The sequence below is a fragment of the Saccopteryx bilineata genome, chromosome 3, assembly GCF_036850765.1.
Source record: "Saccopteryx bilineata isolate mSacBil1 chromosome 3, mSacBil1_pri_phased_curated, whole genome shotgun sequence".
In the NCBI taxonomy this organism is placed as follows: domain Eukaryota; kingdom Metazoa; phylum Chordata; class Mammalia; order Chiroptera; family Emballonuridae; genus Saccopteryx; species Saccopteryx bilineata.
In genome coordinates, this window is record NC_089492.1 from 102,452,746 (window position 1) to 102,476,970 (window position 24,225).

General features: G+C 44.1%; 1 protein-coding gene across 2 annotated transcripts in view; it reads left to right on the forward strand.

The window, feature by feature from the left end:
- PRKCE (protein kinase C epsilon) overlaps window positions 1–24,225 on the forward strand; it is a 513,463-nt gene that overhangs the window by 351,017 nt on the left and 138,221 nt on the right. For both annotated transcript variants that reach the window (XM_066267045.1, XM_066267046.1), the window contains 2 exons: window positions 2,947–3,146; window positions 6,123–6,296. In XM_066267045.1, the coding sequence (XP_066123142.1) occupies window positions 2,947–3,146; window positions 6,123–6,296 (374 nt within the window). The remainder of the gene's footprint in view (window positions 1–2,946; window positions 3,147–6,122; window positions 6,297–24,225) is intronic.

The following is a 24,225-nucleotide window of genomic DNA, read 5'->3' on the forward strand; positions in this document are numbered from 1 at the left end:
GTTCTTTCTCTCTACAAGGCCTTCTTGAGGGCATGGCACTCAATGCCTTTTTGCCTTCAATCCCTTCCAGGCCAGAGTAAGAGAGCAGGAGTACTGGTGCTGTGGTTTTTTCTGTCCCGGGCTCCGAGTGAAGGAGAGGGAGGGGGTCCAGGCCCTCCTTTTACCACTCTGTCCCCATGTCTGCCCTAGGCCTGTCAGTTCCACTCGATTGAGTCTGATTTCCTCCTTCTTGACTATTCATCACGCCCAAAACCTGAGATCAGGACAGGAATCAGGGGAAGGGTGGGGCAGAACGTCTCTCACCCCGGCCCAGGTGGGAGAGGGACTCGGACAGAGCTGGGGAAGAGACTGCAGGGAGTGGGCAGGAGGCCAGCTCTGGGCCACACCCCTCTCCAGCTCAGCGCAGCTGTCTCCTTCTTCCCCGCAGGAATAGTGGACAGCAGTCAGAGCTTTCTGACTCTATAGGCCGGAATGGCGAGGCTGAGGAGGGACTTACACATTTCGGACCTTCGGTTCTGGTCACCAGAACCAGCCAGCCCTGGGAATGAAAGGAGGCATCTGTGAGCAGCTGCGGAGCAGGGTCCATCCTCACTCCGTTGCAGTGCCTTGATTTTTTGTAGCCCCTTGTATATAGTCATTATCTGAATTTCATTTCACACCAACTCTATGCTGGTGCTCCTTTATTGTCCCCGTGTGACAGGGCAGGAAGTGAAAGGTTAGAGAGTTGAAAAAGTCCAAAAGTCAGGGTCTAAGCCAGTGGTGAGGGCGAGCCCGTGCCCCTCCTCGTTTGGAGACCCTACTCACAGAATCTGTGCCGTCAGACCCTGCTGTGAGGTCATTGTTATGACCCAGCTCTTCTTGCCCAGGAGTGAACGAGGCAGCCGCAGGGCCAACGTGCCAGTCCTGAGGCCACAGAGTAACTGCTGAGTCTCACTTGGTGCTGTTCTGATTACTCTGCACATGAACACTGAGCATCATTCCAAATGAGACCTAACCCATTGGTGAGTTATCTGATGATGCTCTGTGACCTCCAGACAAGTAGGTGTTATCCTGGACCCAGTGTAGGTGTTTCCATGTTTCCCTTTAAAATGCTGAGACCTCCTTTGAGAACTTCAAGGAGATGGTGTCGTATGGTGAAAAGACCCTCAGTATAAAGTGCGGTGACCAGGTTTCTAGGCCTGTTCCTGCTCAGAGTGCTGTCCAGCCTTTGCAGGGTGCAGAACCTCCCAGGGCCTTTCTCTGTCCCCAGGCACCGGTATTCCCCAGCAGTGACGTGAGCACAGATGAATGTGAAAACCCTCTTAGCAAGACATGGCATTATTACAACACAGCTAAGATACGGTTTCTCTTTCCTCCACTGTAAGAACACGCAGACATTTTCTTCAAACTTCAGTATTCCTATACACCCAGGCTCTACCTTCCAAAATACATCAAAGAAATTGCCTTGGGAACTGAGGCTTCTTGCTCTCTGCTGAGACTAAAAGTTATACTTAGTTAAGAGAATGTGATGGGAAACTGCTGATTATGGGGCGGGGGCACTCAGTAGCTCTCCTCACCCCTCCCCTTTTCAGGGGAGCCAAATACCAGATCTAAGAAAAATCTCCAGGTTCTTTGAGTGAGCTATTATGAGCCTCACTGCTTCTGAAAAGAAGCTGAGGACCTCTCTAAGTCAAGCAGGTGACAAGAGTCCACATTCCCCTTCTGTAATCCCAGCTTTATTCTTGGGTGTCTTAAAATTGGATTATGCTCAAGATGCCCTTTTTTTTTTTTTTTTTTTTTTGCTATTTCTGAAGCTGGAAACAGGGAGAGACAGTCAGACAGACTCCCGCATGCGCCCGACCGGGATCCACCCGGCATGCCCACCAGGGGCGACACTCTGCCCACCAGGGGGCGATGCTCTGCCCATCCTGGGCGTCGCCATGTTGCGACCAGAGCCACTCTAGCGCCTGAGGCAGAGGCCACAGAGCCATCCCCAGCGCCCGGGCCATTTTTGCTCCAATGGAGCCTTGGCTGCGGGAGGGGAAGAGAGAGACAGAGAGGAAGGCACGGCGGAGGGGTGGAGAAGCAAATGGGCGCTTCTCCTGTGTGCCCTGGCCGGGAATCGAACCCGGGTTCAAGATGCCCATTTCTACACGGAGGAGTGTATGTCTTGGTGAATTAACAGCTAACTGTAAAGCTTTGTCTAAGAGAAAAGGTAAAAGGATCATTCGGCATTATCATCCCCAGGGAGTTCCATCACATACTCCAGAGGGGTGCACGACTCTCTCACCATTATGACATCGGACTGAGGAATCCCTGCTCCATCTGGGATAAATTTCCAGCATGTCACTTTTGGGAAGCGTGTTCTTTGGTTAATGATAAGCTCCTTGCTCGTTTTGTTAAGAAAGCCTTGCATGAGATGGGTATTTGGAGTAAACCCAGCCACAGAAGTCCTTTAATCAGCTTAACAATAACCCACCACCTTCGGACCAACTACACACAGAAGTCCTTTAGAAGGTGAAATCATTTAATCACTAAGATCACTGTGGTAACAGTTCTCAATGAGTCATTCTTCTAGTCTTCAGAGGCAAAGGTTATCCATTGTCTTTGGGACTCTATAAGGTTCCAGAGAAGGCTGAGGTTCTTGCACTAACTGAGAATTATTGAACAGACTCCTATCCAAAGGGGACTTTCAGAGAGGTGGCCAGCTCCTGGTCTAAGCCAGAGGAGTGGGTCGATGGGCTCTGCACCCCTCTATGCGTGCCCAGGTCCTGCTGCATGTGAGGTGCCAATGAAAGTGTGTAGAGCAGAGGAAGGACAAAAAGGAATGCCACCCTGGATCTGTTGCCATGAAGACCCAAAAAGAGGGTCGTGAGCTCATGGGGGTGAAATTCTGAGTTGTGAGTCCTCATGAGAAGGGCTTGCGAGGTGTGTAGTAATGCGGTATCTTGTCACCCTTGGCCCTAGAATTAAAAGAACTTGAAAACAACATCCGGAAGGCCTTGTCATTTGACAACCGCGGGGAGGAGCACAGGGCAGCAGCGTCCACGGACGGCCAGCTGGCGAGCCCCGGCGAGAACGGCGAAGTCCGGCAAGGCCAGGCCAAGCGCTTGGGCCTGGATGAGTTCAACTTCATCAAAGTGCTGGGCAAAGGCAGCTTTGGCAAGGTCTGTGGCCTGTGTGGGTAGAACTGCCAATTTTCTCCACCCCGTGGCATCAGTCCCCTCATTTGTTGGATGTGATTAAGCGATGCACCTTTCCACCTGGTCTTGATATGTTTTCCTTCCTTATGGAATGGAAGTGGCCAGAGGTAGACAGGAGCCATTCCATCCTGAACTGGCTGTGGGATCCGAATATGGGCATTTGACCTCTCTGAGGTTCAGTATATCCCACTTGTTCAGTCGGGGCAGGAATCAAGTGACCTCGTGAGTGAGAAAGCATCTTGAAAAGTTTAAATGGCTTTACGTATGTTTGGTATTCCATTATTAATAATAGTAACAATACATGTCTTCCCTCCTTCAGAGAGTCATCTGAAGTTCTGGTTTTAATTCATTACAGAAACTTTGAAAATGAACTCTAGGATCTCTGCCCTCAGTGAACTTAGGGCTCAAAACAAATCTTAGCATGCTTTATTTTGGAAATTAGCTATTGTGTAACTGACTTTTCTGGTACTTACTAAATGTTTTGTTTATGCTCCATTTGTGGCAAGAGGATGGGAACAATCACCTCATAGCTTGGATCTGGGTTCTCTGCCCTCGGTGCCCCCCAGCTGGTCCCCCACTGAGATGAACACAGTGGTCTGGGACGTAGATGCAGAAAGTGCACAGAGAAAGCACTCGTGATCAGCCACCGTCCTGAAGGTGGGGTGGAATGGAAAAATAATCCCTATTCATTTTAGAAAAAAGATGGAAGGGCAGAGAGACGAAGAAGCTGGTTAACATTTCAGCTGTGATCTCTGATTATTCCACAGCTCTTCGGCTGTGCGCAAAGCAGTGCCTGGGAGTGGGTGGGTGTGGTCTTTCAGGCTCTCCCAGGGCAGAAAGGCCCTGCCCTGGAGCCGGGACACCTGCTTCTGGGAGCTCCCAGGGATCACAGGCCCTCCGTGGCAGTCAGCCAGTGGGTCAGAGGCTTGCTGAGGGACTGAGCCACTTCACTTCAAAGAGAATGGCTGTTAAAACCCCAGGGGCCCAGGGTGTGGCTCCTGGCCCATCTCCCTGCCCCATCTCAGCATGAGATCAGTGCTGCAGGGAGGCAACTGGGTTTACTGAAATGCAAAGGCTGAAGTAATCACATTCTTTAGAGGCTGGCTAAATAAGGAGCAGACCCCAGTCCTCTGGCAGGCATCCCCTGAGGATGTGAGCAGGTTTCATTGTGAGCAAGATTTAAGGGAAACGAGTAGCCCCACAGTCCTTGGGTTGCCATATGATGTTTGCAGGCAGGATAAGAACTTGATGACTCTGGAGCATTTAGATCAGGGGTCTCCAAACTACAGCCCGCCCATGGGCCGCATGTGGCCCCCTGAGGCCATTTATCCGGCCCCTGCTGCACTTCAGGAAGGGGCATCTCTTTCATTGGTGGTCAGTGAGAGGAGCACATTGACCATTTCATTAGCCAAAAGCAGGCCCATAGTTCCCATTGAAATACTGGTCAGTTTGTTGATTTAAATTTACTTGTTCTTTATTTTAAATATTGTATTTGTTCTCGTTTTGTTTTTTTACTTTAAAATAAGATATGTGCAGTGTGCATAGGGATTTGTTCATAGTTTTTTTTTTATAGTCCAGCCCTCCAACGGTCTGAGGGACAGTGAACTGGCCCCCTGTGTAAAAACTTTGGGGACCCCTGATTTAGATTGCTTCTCAGGAAAAATCAGTTGAAGTGAGGCAGTTTTAAAGAGTTTGCATTTTATGTGGGTAACTGAAGGTCTTCAGGTTAACATCCTGGATTCTCTCATTGGACTTCTGGGTTCCTGCTCTTAAGTTCTAACAAGTTACCCTGGAGGGTAAGTTGCGACTCTACTGAGGAGTTGGTTATTAAATGGGAGAAAGGCTGTCACAGTTGTAGGGAAATAAGTGTATCAAAGGAAAACAACAACAACAAAAAAGACTTTAAGAAGTAGAACTGTTAACTTGTTCTCTGGAAAAGGAATCACACTCCTAGCTCTAAAGCTATGAAAGAAACCACAGAAGTAAACAAGGGATGATTCAATGACAGAAAGAGAAATAATCCTGTTCAATCAGAAAAAAAAATAACAGAAAGCTATTACACAAGTTTAATAAAACCGTGGTGGAAAGTAAAGTGTTCATCTCTTTATATACCAGGCTTATACAAATATGTGAGAAAATAAAAAAACTGTAGATGACTAGACAGAGGAAACTGAGAGAAATAGTTCACACACACAAAAAAATTTAATTAGAAAACAAATATTTTAAAAGTTTTATTGCAAGTTAAAACAGCATTGAGGTAACATTACACACCTAGTACCTGAGCAAAATAACTTCAGTCGAAAAGCCTGCCATGTTGTTAAGTTGCCATGAAACGAAAGCACTTCCCTGTTGCTAGTGGCCGATTATATTGTACGTCCTTTTTGAAAATCAGTTAGGAATGTGCAAATATTTAACCCCATCATTCACTTCTAACACATTCTATCTTGAGGCTATGATTTAAAAGAAAAAAAAATTATATGTACAAAAATAAAATACTCTATGCTGTTTTGTCTAAGAGGAGGTAAAACATTCAATAAATTATAATATATTTAGTTGGATTGAGTATCAGAAATCACGATAATGATAAAGACTGTAGAAAAATGCTTATGAAATACTGTGTGATTTAAAAAAATGCTATGCTGTATTTGCTGTACTATAATTGCAAGTAGGACAAAGCTATATGAACATATGAGTAATTACTTAACAGATGTGCATTGAACTTTTCTTTACGTGGATACTGTGTTAGAAATTAAAAATAAATAAATGGTAGTAACTGTATTGGGCTGGGTACTGTTTCTAAAAATTTTTTTTTAAGGCTGTCATACTTATTTAATGATAGAAAAAAGGAGCCAGGTTTTTAAGTATTTGGTATTGACTTGTGTTTCTTCTTTTGATTCCCTACATGTATAGGCTGACGAGGGTGGTTTTGATTGATTGCAGGTCATGTTGGCGGAGCTCAAAGGCAAAGATGAAGTATATGCTGTAAAAGTCTTAAAGAAGGATGTCATCCTTCAGGACGACGATGTGGACTGCACGATGACAGAGAAGAGGATTCTGGCCCTAGCGCGGAAACACCCGTACCTAACCCAACTCTATTGCTGCTTCCAAACCAAGGTATGGGTAGGAAGAAGCTGGTGGACCTCTGGATCTCTGTCCTGGGATAGCATCTTAACTTGGGTATGGTGTGTTAACTGTCAAATGAAAAATCAGTTATAGACCTGCTCTATTATTTCCCTAAAACCTTGTAAAAAGGAATGACTTTTACCCTTGGAAAGATCAGGGTGTATTTGAACAGCATCCTCTTTTTTAAGGGCATGGAATTTTCCATTCAAGGTTGTGCTTGTGAGGGGCTGAGAGAGCCGTGGAACTCTTTACAGATGTATCTGGACAAAACCAAAGGACTAAACCCTGTGTTTGCTCCTTAGAGAAACAAACAGGTGTGGTTAGCCCTTGCACTACTCGTAACTTACTATCACTACGCAAAATCACTCAAGTTCTGTGTTGTTTTCAGGTAAAATGAAAAAGAATGAAGGGCACCCTAACCGCTCCTAACTTGCGTAATGTCCGTGTGAGGCAAGGGTTGTAAACAAGTGCTTAAAATGCCGTAGTGCAATATATAGGTGGCATTTCAAATTCACCGTGTAGGAACCTGGTAACCAGAAGGTGGCAGTAAAGAAACGAAGATAATCTGTAACTACATTAGGGAGTCTAAACTCTGACTGAGTTTTACTTAGTAAGGAAGAGAAATGCCAACATTTCTTTATGAAGCTCTTATTACCTCTTTTTTTAGAAAAAAGAATAGTTGAAGTTCTTTAGGGTGCCTTACAGATTTGTAGCCCTTGGCTTCTTGGAAAGGTGAAGGTGACCTTACCTGAAACTTTCTCCTGTGCCCATGCGGAGCCCAGACCAAAGGGTGCCATTGCCTAGAGACGAGTCCTTGCTCCTTGGCATACTCTCACCTCTGTCATGGTGAATGCCACTCTCCGCATCTACAATTCAACAGTTATTCATTTGGCAGATTTTTGGTTTATTATATTTTATTGAGTCATTCCCTCGTGCCAGGGTCCGGAGATACAGTGGTAAGCAAGGCACAGTCCCTGACTTCAGGGAATTCATAGCTCTTTGGTATCCTGTTTCCCAAAGGGTATTTCTCAGAACCCTCCTCACTGGAGAAACTCTAAGACTAAAGGACTCTGTGACCTATAATTTGGAACACTGCAGTCTTGACCTCTCTTCTAGTACCTCAATATACATTTGCTAATTAAAGTCCCCAAGGAGACCTGCAATGAAAAAAAAAATGGTTACCTTTATTTAATCTACTATGTCCTAATTATTTGATCCCAAACTCTGCCCCACCAAAATTTTCTATTAGTCTGATCCCGCAGGAGAATAAGAAATATCTTTAGAAAATCTGGAACTCCCTTTTCTAAACAAGTAAAGGACTTGTAATAGCTATTCTTATTTTTGATATGTGTTATGTAAGACCTAAGATTCTTGGATCTATGCATTTGTGTGGATATGTACACATGCAAAGCCCAACATTTTAATAGAAGATTAGTCTTAAGGTCTTCCTTCTTTTCTTCACTTGAATAATTATAGATTAATGAGAAATGTATCTAATATTTCTTTATGTCCCATGGTGCCTGTCACAGGGCCTATCACAGCTGGTAGCTGTTCACTATCAGAATCAGAGGATTGAAAGACTTTTTAAATGAACTCTTCTAGTCTTTTCACCAGTGAGAAAATCAGATTTCAGAGAAGTCAAAGTCTTTTGCACACAGACGCTCTATATTGGCCAAATTGGACATAACCATTTGATTTCTGGGACTCCCAATCCAGTAGAGCCTTGCTCTGATTTCATAGTGTTACACCCCCTCTGTGGGAGACACCCCTTATCTCCTACCCCTAGTAGGTCAGCCATGCCTTTCACTGCCTGCGGTGGTATCCTGAGCAGGGATCTACACTAGCGTTCTTTCTTTGGATCTGTCAGTAAGAGACCCAACATCCTAGGAGGGGTCCATTGTAGTCATGGGACCCTGTGAGACCCCTGTATATGGTGGAGCTTGGGGAGTCACTGTGAAAGGTCAGCTTCCCTATACCTCTTGGTGAGTGAGTGGGGTAGTACAAATGGGTGTCCCCAATGCCAGCCGTATTCCCTCAGCACATTTTAGAATATCAAGGCTGACTCTCCTCATTGTGTAACAGCTTTGGGGGCACAAAATGGTGTTGAATGACACCATGGGTTTCTTTATGGGAAAACAGTAACCCAGCTGACATGGAGATGGGAATCTGGATGGCTGCAAGTTGAGGCTGGGGAGAGAAGTAACTTTCCTCTGTGGTTCAGAGATTAATTAACTCTTTCTCAGGCCAATCAAATGTCCGGTGGCCAGTTACTGGAGCAGCTTTGCTCCCTATGTCCCATGCCACCATTGTGCAGCGCAACCCAGCACACCTTACTCTGCACAACAGATGTATGTGCATCTAATGTTTCTAAAGAAGATCATATTTAACCTCACTGAAGGAAAATGAAAGGAATCTTATATAGACTTATGTTATAAACCTCCAACTGAACTTTTAGAAAACGTGACTTTTTTTATGACAACCAATAGTCATGGTTTTAAAGAGTGGCTATTATTCATGTGACTCCGAAGTAGGTGCTCTATGTGGGGCTATCAGCAAAAAGAAAGATGATTCTCAAGTGGAGGGGCTTACCCAATAAGGAAGGGGAAGGTTATACTAATTTCCATAAGCAATCAGAGCAGCAGACAGCACTGCACAGTTCGGGTTCCAGTCTGGGTGGTATGTGCAAACCGGGAGGGTCTGGAAGGGAGGGTGCTCTTTGGTGTCTGAAGAAGTGAAGGAGCGTAAGCCAGGCTTTGAAGAGCGGGTGGGAATGGGAGCTGAGTTAAGTAGCCAGAGTTCAGTCCTGCTTTTTTTCAGTTAGTTTCACTTTTCCTGAACGGGAAGGGCAGTTCATCTGAGCCACTGTGAACCTGGTTCCGACAAAGACTCTATACATCATTAAGGAACGCGAGACCTGACTGCAATCGAATTAAGATGTCTTGCCTTCTTGTTTAATTTAGACACACAGAGCATTGATAATGTTAAGTCAGGTTTAATTATTTTTAGGTGAGCCTTTCTACCTTTTTTTTTTTTTTTGAGACTTTATTTTTCAGTTTGTGGGTTGAAAGGAACCCCGGTGGAAATATTTCTGATAGGCTGCACTCGGCTTCTGAGTGTGTGCGGTGTGGGTCTCAGGCCTGGGAAGGATGTGCAATGATTGTGCAAATCCATAGGCATCCATCCTGAAGTAGGGTCACGGGTTAGTTCTGGTCCCTAGAGCCCACTGAATAAGCACATTATTCTTAACTAGAAAGCCCAGTGGTCATACGAAATGACCACTGTTCTAGATATTATAAATTATAATTAAAATGATTTGTGCAAAGGTGTCTGCTAATTCAAACTGAATTACCCAGGGCAGGCGGCGAGGACACCCCTTTGCTTACTGCCCCACGGGGTTTCCCCCTTCTACTTGCTTAATTGCTTAAAGTAGAGTGCAATGAAGGAAACCACTGGTGGTACATTTCTTAAGAGCCACCGCTAGCTCAATAAATAAAGGTGATTTAAATAATAAAATGTTAATTCACATGTCAAAGATCTCTTTGTACACAACATTTCTTGTGTAGATCTTTCCATCATTTTTAAGCTCGCCTTGCAAGGACCATCAATTATTTTTAATTTTACGTCGTTCTTTCATGAACTCTTGAATAGGCAACATAAAGTTGACCATGTCCAAATGCAGGCTCAGGTAAAAAAATGCCAACACGCTTAAGCGTTTGGCCCTGAGACTTATTGATGGTCATAGCAAAGGCAAGTTTTACAGGAAATTGTCTACGTCTCAATTGAAATGGCAACCCTGTTTGAAATGGAGCCAAATCAATTCTTGGAATGACATGTATTTCACCTTTAGAGGAGCCAGTCCAAGACTTAGCTATTATGACATTATTTTTCAGTTGGAGAACCTCTAGTCTTGTACCATTGCAAAGACTCCTTCTGGTGTTAAGATTTCTTAACAGCATAATAATTGCTCCAATCTTTAACCTCAATTTGTGAGGTGGCATGCCAGAAGGCAACAGACTATTTAAAAATTCCATTGGAAAGTTGTTGGCACTTGCTTTATTATCAGCTACAACGGAATCAACACTTAAATATGTCGTGTCGTTCCCTTCTCTGCCTTTGTTCAGGGACTCATTTTGTCGAGACAGGCTTTTTTGTCTTGCATCTGAGGCAAGCTTTGTTTCTCTATGCTCATCAGTCTCATTTTGCTGAGAAAGACGCATTTGCTCTGCGACTGAAGCAAGCCTTGTCTTTCTCGGCTCAGTGGTTTCTTTTTGTCGAGAAAGCCATTTTTGTGCAGCTTTAGCTCCTTTTCTCTCCTCTTCAGTGCTGTATTTTCTAGGAGGCATTCTTAAAAGAAATTACATTAAGACGTAGTTTTTATGTAAAACAGATGATTGCCAATGCAAACAAATGTTCACCTTCCCCCTGACACGCTCAATTTGCATTCAGCCTTAAATTGTTTCAAAAGCAGATGATTGCCAATGCAAACAAATGTTCACCTTCCCCCTGACCCGCTCAATTTGCGTTCAGCCATGGCAACTTCACCCCATTGGCTAGTACAGTTACGCAAGCAACCAATAAGCTATTGGCGACAAACAGACACTTAAGCCGCATATAATAAAGAAGAGTGATTTGGCCTCTTCTCTACCAAGCCTGCCTAACCTCAGCTCATTGTACGCTGATCATTCTCTGTGGGATCCAGAAGGAAAAAAAAACCATGAAATGGTTCCAGCTTTCCAGGGCTAGTGAGAAAAGGCAGACAGGCCAGTAAATTAAGTAAATAACGTGCATTTAAATCACATTTAATCCAGTGTTTGACTCCACTTCCCACTATATTGCATGCTCTTTGGATGCTAGAATAAACCGAAACAGCTAGGGAAAACTACAAGAGTATTTAATTAACTATCAAATGTGTGGGATGAAAAGGGGATAAGAGACTTCTGACTCCAGCCGAGATGGAGTAGCCTCATTCCTCTCAGCTTCTCTCTCTTACAACTAAAAAACCCTGGGCATAATTCATGTTTTATAAAGGCATTATGCCATTGAAGACTGACAACCATAAAGAATTATAGAAATTGTACTATCTGTTGATGTGCACCAGAAACTGAAATTTTCCTACTTAACACTGCCAGATGATTTAATGAATGACATAGAGTTAGTAGCAGTGTTTAATATTTTCATACATATACACATACATAATAACTGCCCCTTGGTTAGAAAAAAAAGTATGGCCTGTAATAATTTTAATGAATGTACATGTATTTATTGAGTGTCTGTTATATCTCAGACACTGTTAGATTCAGGAGCTACAAAGCTCAAAAGATAACAACTCCAAACTCCTGAAGGTTACTGTTTAGTGGGAAGAGAGGCACATGAAGAGTGATACCCTGTAGCATGGTAACTCTTCTAATGGACCTATTTAGGTGATTGTTTTGAAGCTCTGCTGAAGGTAGTTTGGAAGGCTTCCTGGAAGAGGTGGGATCTAACATAGACCTTGAAGCATGGGTAGCATTTGGAAAAGGATGAAGGCAAAGAAATAGTTGATGAGATCTAGACTTAATCCCAAATCTCATTTGCATTATTATTTTTCCAAAGCCAGAACCCCCAACTCATTCTGTATCCTACTTCTTCCAAGGAAATGACAATGGATGAACAACAACAAGAAGGAGAGGAAGAAAGGGAAGGGTATTTGCAAAATAAAGAAGGAATACCTGCATCTGCAGATCAACTGCTGAATGGTAGAGAGGGGAGGGTAATATTGGGGCTGCTGGTTTGGGTTGGATACTCAGCAAGCTTTGAACTATGGGCTTAGGGGGAGGAGTGATTTCAAGAATTGCTTCTGTGGGGTCCCATTCTCCTAGCGATAGGAGAGCCACTGATTGGTGGGTTTGTTTTGCTTTTGTTTTTGTTTTTATAGTTACAGGAAATACAATTATCAGGCATTTTAGATTCTGTGTATGATCCCCATTGTGACATCATCTCTTCCAACTGGATCCCACAAAACCTGATTTGAGTAAGCCCATACATGATTTTTCCTCTTTAATATTAACCTCTCCCTGATTGTCCCCATCCCCCACCCTCTGGCATTTCCCACCAGGCCTGGGAAGCCAACTCCAGGAGGGCTTTGCCTGTGTGAGCTGCCTGCACAGGAAACGGAGGGCGAACTCCTAGAGAATCTCCCTTGGCCAGCCTCCCTTGCTGCCCTGGGGGAAATGCAGAATGGAAAAATCCTTAAAAAGCAACTGGAGAAACATTTTTCAAATGAGTTTTAATAACCAGTGTGCGCATGGGGTAAGAACTACTGAGAAAGAGAGTTGACAATTCAGAGTAAACTTGTAGTTTCAAGGAACTCTGATGTGTATATTGACCATTAACTCTGAAGTATAGCAAACACGAAAGCAAAACAGCAAATTAAGAAATTAGGCCTTTGATAGGTTTTTGTTAAAAATAAAAATAAAAGATTTGGCTGTGTCCGTTTAAATCTAAAAGACTCAGGGAGACAATTGAATGAAGTGTGGGTCTCTTTGCTCTGAATGCACCGTCCGAGGCCGCATGGACCCGAGGGCCTGGGCGGGCTGGTTGGTTTTGGTTACTGTCTCACAAAAGGGAATTGAGATGTTCAACCCGAGAATCAGTCTGTGGGTCAGGCAGCCAGCTAGCCACCTGGGAATCAATATGCTTGCCAATAAAAGGTTTCCAGTCAAGATAGCCTCAGTAATTTTTAACAGATTTTGTAGAAATGAGCTCTGTATCAGAGGGTACGCACTTAGCATTGGCAGAGTCAATTGTCAAAGTGATCAGACTCCAGCAAAGTCCATCCCCTTAGTCCTGAAGATCATTCTTGCCTGAGAGTGTGGGTTGGTCAACAATGCCATTTCTTTTAATCAGCTAAAGAAGACATCTTCAGTGAGGGGCTACAATGTGCAGAGCACCGCAGGGTATGACATGACTGTTATGCCTCTGTCTAATTTGTGGGGTTATAAACTCTATTCACTTGAGGAGGGCTGGTTTAATGACTATGAGGACTGGTGGGGAATGAGAGGGTGGGTGGGGTTGAGGGATGTCTATGTGCAGATAGGTCAGAGGTGCCCAAACTAGTCAAAGAGAACAGATCATGGTTTTCATAATCAAGCAAGGCTTCATGGAGTAGAAGAACCAGGTCTGGAAGCATATCAGGAAGCATTCTGTGTGATGAAACAAAAGGTTGTGGACTTTATTTGATGCTCATATGTCCCCCCAAGGCAGAAAGGCGTACTTGTTGGCACTTAGTCTAGAATGCTGCTGCCTACTGTTTGTAACTTCTTTGCCTCTAAGGAAACCTTGCATTTGAATAGGCCTGTTTCTTTAAAAAATGGCTTCACTGAATCAGCCATCCTACCTTTTCCTACTGATGTCTCTGTGAGGCAAGGATTGTTGCTTCCCTCTAGGGATAAGAGAACAGGCTCAGCTAGGTCTCAGGCCTGTTTGTAAAAGCACCAGGATTGTAATCAAGGTTTCCCTGATAGGACATTATTGTGTCTCCAGCCTTTCCCTCCTGTCCAAATTCTCTACTTCAAATAGTCTCACCTCCTAGTCTCCTCTCTCCAGTTCCTATCTGCTGTCATACACACGTGAGAAAGGGTGTGTTTTACTTGCATTCAATGAGATAGGAATTAAAAAATTAATGACCTGGTGAGAGTAGTAAGATCTATCAGCCTGTTTGCAGAAATGTTTGTTTACTGAGAAGGCAAGAGAGAAGGGGAGAGAAAGGGACATGGGCACAGGAATTATATCTAAAATGGGTTGGAGCGAGACGAGGCACTCACACTTGTCTATTCAGCCATTGTTTATTGAGTACCTACTATGTCCCGTGCCATGGGGCGATGTGCCACCTGCTGAGGGCTTTAGTGGGAACACAGGAACATGTTGTTGTTCTACAATGTGAAAAATGCTGGCCTCTGCTAGTGCCTAGAACTCATTGCTTCATTCTCCTTCAGAAACTGTTGGCCTTGGCTTTTAAAAAATAATATTTAATTTTTTTTATCACAAATAATATTTGTTGATTGTTAAAAAATTGGAAAATTCATAGGGGACAATGAGAATGATTGTAATGACTATTAACATTTTGATGTGTCTAATTCCAGTTCAAAAACACCTATCTGTTTATACATATATACTTCTAAAATTGGTACCATACTCCTCTATGAAAATATTTCACTAAGTGATATATATTGTGACTGCTTTTATTGTCACTAAACATTCTTCAACCAAATGGTTTCTAAGTTTCTACAACATGGGAGGGCTCCTTGCAGAGAAATCCTGCGTTTGGTGGTTGCAGGTTGTCAATAAGTCCTTGGCTCCCTGGGCGGTGCTATTAGTGGTAAGTGACCCAGAATGCACTACCCAGGGTGGCCCAGAGATGGCATTTGCCTTGGTGCCACAGAACTGCCTCATTCTCTTTATAGTCCTCTCTTTCTATAACAAACTTGAGTACAGTTTGTAAAGAATCTGACATTAATGTATGTCATGGGTAAATCACATTAATGAGATTTATTTTTAATTTAGAAGATTAAATTTAACAGGGTAACATTGATCAATAAGTGCACAAAGATTTCAGGCAAACATCACTACATCATTTGAATTGTCAGTTATATGTTGTATATCCGTCACCCAAAGCCAAATCATTTTCCGTCACCTTATATTTGTCCCTTTTTATACCATTCCCCCAAGCCCCCTCCCTCTCCCTCTCCCTACCATCTCCCGCCCCCTGGTAACCACTGCACTCTTATCTATGTCCATGGGTCTCAACTTTATATCCCACCTAAGTGTGAAATCATACATTTTTTTAGCTTTTTCTGATTTATATTAATGAGATTTAAACTCCTTTGACATTATATTTGTATGTTGATATCACCAGTAAGGAGTATAGTCACCCAGCTATCCACTTATTCTTCTAAGTTGTAGTTTTTGAATTAGGTTTTAGGGAGGTACTTCGGGAGTTCCCCTTTGCACGTGTGCACAAACATGCACAAGCTTCTGGACACACAGGCCCTGTGTGTGTGCAGTGGCGAGAGGACGTTCATGCTCCTCCTATTCCATTCAGAGAAATTCCACTTTCAGCTGCTTCACATATTAGTATTCCAAGTAGAATTTCATTTGAAGAGAGGATTTCATTTTGGGAGAGCCAGGGAGTTTAAAACCACTGCAATGTCTGCTGAGAGTTTGGAGCAGGTCTTGATGATTTTTAACTACCTAAATGTAATCAGATGTGTATACACCAGCATTGTTTCCTGGAGGTTTCCATTACAAGTGTCTGTCCATTATTAATAAGGGCATGTTCCTGAGACTTGAGTAGAGATGGAATTTGGGAAGCAGACTGGAAATGTCCATCTCTAGCGTTCTCTGTGAGCGCCGTCTCTCATTTGGGTGGGTCACTAGTAGAAGTACCTAAAAGCCTGTGCTTAAACCATTTTGGCTCCTGGAAGGAGGTTTTTCATCCTAGAAAAAGACAGAGTGATAGAGAGCATGTGGCTGGGATAGGAGGGATCCCCAATTCTGAGCATGAGACTCTGCTCTGTGGCAGAACCTTGTTAGGTGCCCCTGGGAGAGGGGAGGGACAGGGACTCTTGTGTTCAAAGAGAGATGACAATATATATCCAACAGTAACTTAGAATAAAGTAGTATGTGATAAAGAGGGAGAGACTTAGCACCTACTCTGTAGCAAGCCTTGTGCAAGTACTAATTTTATGAGCTTTATACAGTTCCATGTGGTAGAGATATTGTTGTCATTTCTTTGGACAGGTAAAGAAACTGAGGCTCAGGGAGGCTCAGCAACTTGGCCAGGGTCACACAGACAGTTCAGTGAGAGAGCTGGGGCTCAGCTGAATGATCTGTAGTCCTGCCTCCTGTGGGAGGGAAGGACCACCGCGGGAGAGGAATGTGCTCTCGGAGGTGGGGAGTCGCTGCATGGAGGGTGAGGAGCGGCGTGGCAACTTTCAGGCAGGGAGGAGTTTGCAGGAAGAAACCCCTGATTTAAGGAGAGTAATGCCATGTCCTGCTGAAACAGCAGGCGCACACTGGGAGAGCATGAGAAAGGCAGTTTCATAAGGGAGATCCTGGCTCAGCTTTGGAGTTCTTACAATGCCAGGCGAGGAGTTTGGACTTACGCTGGAAGTAAAGGATTCCTGGAAGGTATCACAGGAAGTGATGAAATAGAAGGCACAATGTGGCAGCTCTGTGTGGTGTTTATTAAAGGGAAAAATGAAAAGCAGAGCTACTGGAGAGCAGGCTGTTTCAGTAACACAGATCCAGGCATAGCGGGAGAACAGAAGCGGGTTGTCAGGGGCCACCCATTTCCCCTCTGATCCGGGAAGGCCAGCCTGCTTGTGAAGAAAGTAGAACGCTCCATCAAATACTCTAGAAAGGCCCTGGCCGGTTGGCTCAGTGGTAGAGCGTCGGTCTGGCGTGCAGGAGTCCCGGGTTTGATTCCCGGCCAGGGCACACAGGAGAAGCGCCCATCTGCTTCTCCACCCCTCCCCCTCTCCTTCCTCTCTGTCTCTATCTTCCCCTCCCGCAGCCAAGGCTCCATTGGAGCAAAGTTGGCCCGGGTGCTGAGGATGGCTCTGTGGCCTCTGCCTCAGGTGCTAGAATGGCTCTGGTTGCAACAGAGCGACACCCCAGATGGGCAGAGCATCGCCCCCTGGTGGGTGTGCCGGGTGGATCCCATTCGGGCGCATGCGTGAGTCTGTCTGACCGCCTCCCCGTTTCCAACTTCAGAAAAATACAAAAAAAAAATATACTCTAGAAAATATTGGCTGGGTAACCCTGGATGGATGAGAAACAAGAACTTAAATCGCTGCCAGTTGGGTTGTATGACCTATATCTTTCTAAGATGTCATGTACCCTCAGTTCAATGGGTACATAATGGTCAAGTTTAAATAAGAAGTTTCATCTTGAAATCTAAAACCAGAGGTCCAAGTTATGTAACTGGTTTCGTTCCCCCAACAAAGCCAGTTTCCTCATTGGTTGACGTCAGACCTCCCGTAACCCTCCAGTGCCATCTATTGGATTTCAGGATTTGCCTTTTTTTTTTCTTTTTATAAATGTGTTTATTTTTAGATTCATACTGAATCTTTGTTGTGTTACAGATGGGGTATTTTGCAGAGAAACTTCTTTCCAGTCTATTGAGATTATGCAGATTAAACAATGGCTTTTCTCATATAACTTGAACTTTTATCCCAATGGTCTCAGGTACTTTAGACCTTGCTGGTCCTTCATGCTTTGACTTTGAAGATCTTGCCAGGTGGTGGGTACGTCCCACTGAGCGATGCATGTTCCTGTGTGCTGTATTGATTTGTAGTGAACGTGGGATACAGGAAAGAAGGCACCATCAGTCAAGCTGTGGTTCTAGCTCTGGCTTCTGCCACTGAAGCTTGCTGTGAGGCAGTTCTCTAGGCACTGATTTCTTCACTCATAGTGAAAGATGGACGAGAACACATGAGGGGAGTTAAACAACATGGTCTCTAAGATTTCCAAACCTGATTCTAAAGATCTGTGAAAATGCAACTCATTGGTAAACACCATGGGACCAGTGCAGACTTGTTTCTAATGCACGGGGGAAAAGTGTTTCTGTCTAGTGTTCCTTTTTCCAAGCGCAGTTCAGTGAAGGTCTCTACCTTGATCAAAGCCTTTATGTCCACAAGGCTGTCGGGTTCCAAGTTCAAACACACTTTCAATAACTAATGGTCCTACATCAGAAGTGCTACCAGGAGGTATGACAGTTGTCAATATCTTGTGGATGTCACAGGCTGGAACAAACTGGGTCCTTCCAAAAACTTTAAATGACAGATGCTTCCAGCTCAAAACCCGTGTGATTCCTGCACCGCTCTATCACCAGAAGGGTGGGTTCTGTTTAGCTCTTTGAGCTACTCGTTAATTCCTGAATCTTGAAGACATAAACTTGAGCATAAAATGCAGGCATTCAGACATTCCTTCCTCATCTACAGGAAACGGTACTAACAGTTTGCAGGATTATGAGAGTAAAAAGCCCATTTTTATCCAAATAGGCATTTTTGTGGGAGTGAAAAATTGAAGGTTAGTGGATTTCTTTCTAATCTATAGAAACTGGTCAAAGCTTAAGGTGAAGATGTGAAACTTAAAAATCCCAATTTTATAAAAAGGCATATGTAGACTGCATAGGTAAAGAAGGACAAGAATACGAAGGGAATGTGAGCAGTTGGACAAAACTAGAAAGAAACATAAAGACTGTACAACAATATTAATGCTATGGTGCTTGGGGGGGGTGTCTCTTTTTGGAAGATGATAATGTTTGAATGAATTGCTTGGATCTTTAAACTTACCAAAAATGTCACTTTGATGTAAGAAAATATTTGAATTGGAAAGGTGAGGCACTGGCCACAGCCGACCTAAATGTCACAGTTTGCATCCAAGGGAACAGGATGAATCAGTGCAGTTGCTGTGACATATTTTAAGGAGAATGCTTGAGGGATTTTTTAAGGATATTTTTAAAAGAGGGAGAGTGATACCCCCTTAAGAACTGAGACCTGAGCCATAAAACTCGGTGATTAAAAAGGAGGATACACAGATAAAAGATGTAAGCCCCGGAAAGATACATGCTACATGACTACATTTATGTGAATTCCCCAGATAGGAACAGCTAAACAATATATTGTTTAGAGATAAGCACATTGGTGATGAAACTGTAAAGAAAAACAGGGCAGTGATTACCAGGGAAGTTCATAGGATTACCTCCTCCACCCCCCGCACGGAGGGAACGAGGGGGGGGTGTGATCAGAGTTTATGGGAGCTTCGGAGGACCGGTCATCATCTTCTGTTTGTCAAGATGCGTCATGGCTAAATGGGAGTTTGCTCTATTGGAGTATTCTTTAAAATGTGGATGTATGTTTTATATATTCTTCTGAAGGTATACTTTATAATGAAAGAGGGAAGAGGAGAACAAGACCATGAAGATACTCAGACTGCCATAGATTTATATTAGTGTTTTAAATAATGATATCTAAAAAAAGGGAGGGAGAGGGAGGAAAAGAAAGAGAGAAAGAAAGAAAGAGAAAGAAAGAAAGAAGAAAAATTCTCACTGTAGTGAAAACTGAGCTTGAGGACAGTGTCTGCATAACATTATTTTGCCACGAAGTCTTGAATTTTTCCTGTTGTCTTTGGCAGTGAGGACTGTCTCAAGGACGGAGGAAGTGTGGCCGCTGGTCACATGGTCTGTTTAGCTGAAAGGATAAAGCAGAGTCCCCATCCCCTGACCCAAGACCAAGGCCAAGCTGGGGCTGGAATCAGGGGTTATCCGCAGAAAGCTGGCCCACTTCCGCCCAGCCAGGGCCTCCCTTTCACTGGTTGAGAATTCTTAGGAAGAACCCCAGCCCAGCCTTCCTCTTAGCATGCAGCTGTCAGTAGGAGAGAACCCTTCCCTGCTTTTCACAACTTTGGTGTTTCTCAATACTTTTTAAGCTATGTGTTCTAGAGCCAAGAAGAGGTAGTCAAACATTTCATTTAGTAAATGATGAAAACCATAGACATCTTTACATTTTCCATCTACAAAATTATAAATTGGTTCTGCTTTTAAGCGGTATACATAATGTGCTTTCAAGATTCTGACGTATCTATCCTCTGTCGGGGACCTGTCCCTTCCTGTGCCGCCCTCCCTCATTCCTGCCACTGGTTGAAAATCGCTTTCATTGCTGCCATCACCAGCAGCAAACATTTATAGGATGTTTTCTGGAAGCCAACAATAATAGCAACTGGCATTTTGACAGTGCTTACTCTGTACCAGTACTTCTTACAGCTCTTTACATATATATATTTGTTTTGGTTTTTTTGTCTTTTTCTGAAGTGAGAAGCAGGGAGGCAGAGAGAAAGACTCTCGTATGCACCCGACCGGGATCCACCCGACATGCCTGCTAGGAGGCAATACTCTGCCTACCTGGGACGTTGTTCCATTGCTCATTGCAACCAGAGCCATTCCAGCACCTGAGGCGGAGGCTATGGAGCGTCCTCAGTGCCTGGGCCAACCTTGCTCCAATGGAGCCTTGGCTGCAGTAGGGAAAGAAAGAGATAGAGAGGAAGGGTGGAGAAGCAGATGGGTGCCTCTCCTGTGTGCCCTGACCGGGAATCGAATCTGGGCCTTCCACACACCGAGCTGACACTCTACCGCTGAGGCAACTGGCCAGGGCCTCTTTATATATATTGATTAACATAACCCTTGCTAGGGCTCTGAGAGGCAGAGACGAGGAGAGGCAGAAGGCCCTCACCAGAATCACACAGCTAAGAAGTGGTGGAACTGAGATTTGAACCTAGGCAGCCTCTACTAACTGGGCCCTAGTGCACACCATTCTGCTGTGCTGTCTCAGATAACATGCCAATGACTTGACAGGTTTGGTTTACTCTTACCACACATCTTACAGTAGTTTATTAATTTGTTTATTTATTTATCTCTGACCATTTTTTTTTATTCCCCCATTTTAAGGCTGAGCATACTGAGGTTCACAACTTCATTTCACAGAGGGTTGAACAGAGGGAGCTCTGAAAGTGTCTTGGGGATGGGACCAGTGAAGATTCATTTGTTCATTGTTCTTGACTTCTTTATCTCCCTCTTCGCATCACCTCCAAACCCCCCATAAAATGAGAAGTCCTCCCCGTGTCCCCCAGTCCTGGGGTGTTTGGCTCCTAGAACAGGAGGAAGGGGCAGATCCTGGGGCGAGAGCATGAGCAAGCCCGTGCATGTGTTGCCGATTGCTTAGACTTCATGGAAAGGAGTTTGTCTTATTATGGGTTTTTTGTGGGAAAGCTTTTTATACAATGCTGGCTGACGTCTGAGCTTTAAAGTAAACAACTACATCATTTCGTGCAGAGAGAGTCAGGAAAAAGGAAACTAAGAAAATATCAAGCTCCTCCAGCCCGCTCTTGCTCTCTTTTTAATAGAAGCGGAGGAAATGATGTCTAGGGGGTTTTGCTGGGATCCTTGTAATAGAAGGTTCCATACATAATGAACCCCCTTCTCAAGTTGCGTTATATCTGAGTAAATATTTCCTACCCCGTGCTTTCTTCTCAGTGCCCTCAGAGAGGTAGAAGGAGGAAAGCCTACCTGCAAAGCGTGACTGGAAGATTCTATGCATCCGTTAAAAAGTTAAGCTGCTTCTCATCAGGAAGTGGTGAAAAGTCCTCACTTACAAAATTGCTGGGCGGCTGAGTGGGGTGACGAAGCAGACAGTATTTTATGGTCCTTACATCCTAGGGTGGGACATGTCCACTTCTGTCTCTGTTGTCTAAGAACATGGGCAGTGTGGTAGACATCTCCCTTTCACATGGAGAAGAAAGGCAGCACTGGAGAAGCGTCCAGATAAGGAAACGCTCAGAAACGCAGCCAGCTTGCTGAGAAAAACCCCAGTCCCCAGCCATAAACCTCCTTGTCTAATATCTGCATCCTTTAAATCCACACCAGGGACTCTCTGGAGGACCTTCTTGGTGATCATCAGACTTAAGCTTATCCTGTCATCTCATAATCTCTCAGGACAGCAGTATTTGGGTGTCGGGGGTTAGGGAGTAAGGGAGAAAAGGGCAGAATATGCAACCATCAGAATGACCATTGGGCTTCTCCAACCCTGCACCATCCTGAGGATTCTAAGTGCTGTCCCTTCTCCCCATCAGGGGAACTTCTGAAGAGTGATGGCTCCTCTCAGAGGTGACTGGGGGGATGTGTAAGATGTAAGGGTCTACCTTTAGGATTGCTGAAATCAATGTCTTCTAAGGCCTCTGCTAGAGTAGCACTTCCTATAGCAAATTGTAACTAAGCTGTAACAATAGCAGAAAGGAATTATCCGCTTGCATGACTTTGCCTTTCCCTGTCCCAACCTACCACCTTTCTCCTTGTCCCACATGATGTGGGATAGTCCCTGTCTCCCTGCCCCACAAACTTTAGCATCCTGCCATCTTCGTCATCCATAGAATGAGCGAGTTTTTCTCCCTGAAAATGGTTGTTTTCATTTTGAGTTTCCTTTCATGATAGGTTGGAACTTCTCTGGGGTGTGTAGCTTGCACTTTTCCTTGAACTCATTACCTCTAGGGCAGGGGTCGGGGGGGTCGGGAACCTATGGCTTGCGAGCTAGATGTGGCTCTTTTGATGGCTGCATCTGGCTTGCAGACAAATCTTTAATAAAAAAAATAATAATAACGTTAAAAATATAAAACATTCTCATGTATTACAATCCATTCATTTCCTACTGCTCATGTTCATGGTTGTGGGTGGCTGGAACCAATCACAGCTGTCTTCTGGGACAACACCAAATTTTTATTGGATAATGCATAACGTACATGGGCCGTTGTATGGCTCTCATGGAATTGCATTTTAAAATATGTGGCGTTCATGGCTCTCTCAGCCAAAAAGGTTACCGACCCCTGCTTTAGGGCGTACTATTTTTATATGGCTTCCTTGTGAGTGATGTAGCAAGCTTCACGTGAGCAGGGATGAATATTGAAATAGACTTCCCCTAAGCACTATTTTGGGTAATAACAGGAGCAATAGATTATAGTGGGACAGCCATTTTGATTTTTATTTGAAATGAATCACTCGTGGAAGAGTTTTATAAACAGACCAAAAGAGCTTGCCCACTTTTACCACCCTATTCTGAGACTTGGGCACCGCCCATGGCCCATAAAATAAAATGTCCTTTGTCGGATCTCGACCTGCTCTCTTCCCTCTCCCTGCCCGAGTTCTAGACGTGCCATACAAACACCTGCCTTCCTGCCTGTCCTCTTTGCCTAGGATGATGCAGCCACACGTCTGATTCCAAATTTCCCACCATTCTGCTCACATCTAGCCTCTTCAGTTCATCTGAATCCTTTAGTGGTTATTAATTGCTCTTCTCATTTGGCACCCAGCATATACAACCTGACTCTCTGGTAGATTTGTATGCACAAATGACTTATGTCCTTAAACCAACGATAAACACCCAGCAGCCAATGCAAATTTCTAAGTGTGTGTGTGTTCCAGAAAAGCCCACTTACCCTGAGTAAGTGCTCAGGAAATACATCCTGTGGAGTGTGATCACACCCAGCAGTAATCATTTCAGAGGAATTAAAATCAGCTGATTTATTAGCTACTGTCTTGCAGCTAATTAATTCTTCATCCTCCCGCTTTCCTCACCTGGCTGTGGAATCCAGAGCAGGGTTCTATCCCAGTGTTTTTCAACCACCAGTTCATGGACAGTTCTGCCAGAAATTTCATGCTGGTCTGCGAAAGAGTTAACCACCCTGATATTGTATGAAGATTAAAGACCCAGTGACCTTGGTTGAATTCATGTATGCTCAGGGTGATTTCTGCCTAAGTGGTCCACAAAATAATTTTATTTTCACCAGTCCCCAAAGTGTTAAAATATTGAAAACCACTCTTCTACACTATTTCCTCACATTGCCCTTCACAGCCACGCCCTAATGGATTGCAGTCAGTTTGGGAGAGAACCACCTTACACCAGGGGTCCCCAAACATTTTACACAGGAGGCTAGTTCACTGTCCCTCAGACCATTGGAGGGCCAGACTATAAAAAAACAAACTATGAACAAATCCCTATGCACACTGCACATATCTTATTTTAAAGTAAAAAAAAAAAAAAACCCAAAACAAAATGGGAACAAATACAATATTTAAAATAAAGAACAAGTAAATTTAAATCAACAAACTGACCAGTATTTTAATGGGAACTATGGGCCTGCTTTTGGCTAATGAGATGGTCAATGTGCTTCTCTCACTGACCACCAATGAAAGAGGTGCCCCTCCCGGAAGTGCGGCGGGGGGCCGGATAAATGGCCTCAGGGGGCCGGCTGTCGTTTGAGGACCCCTGCCTTACACACACTCATCTCATAGCTCCCTAGGATCAGGGTATTTCATTTTGAACAGGCGTTTAGT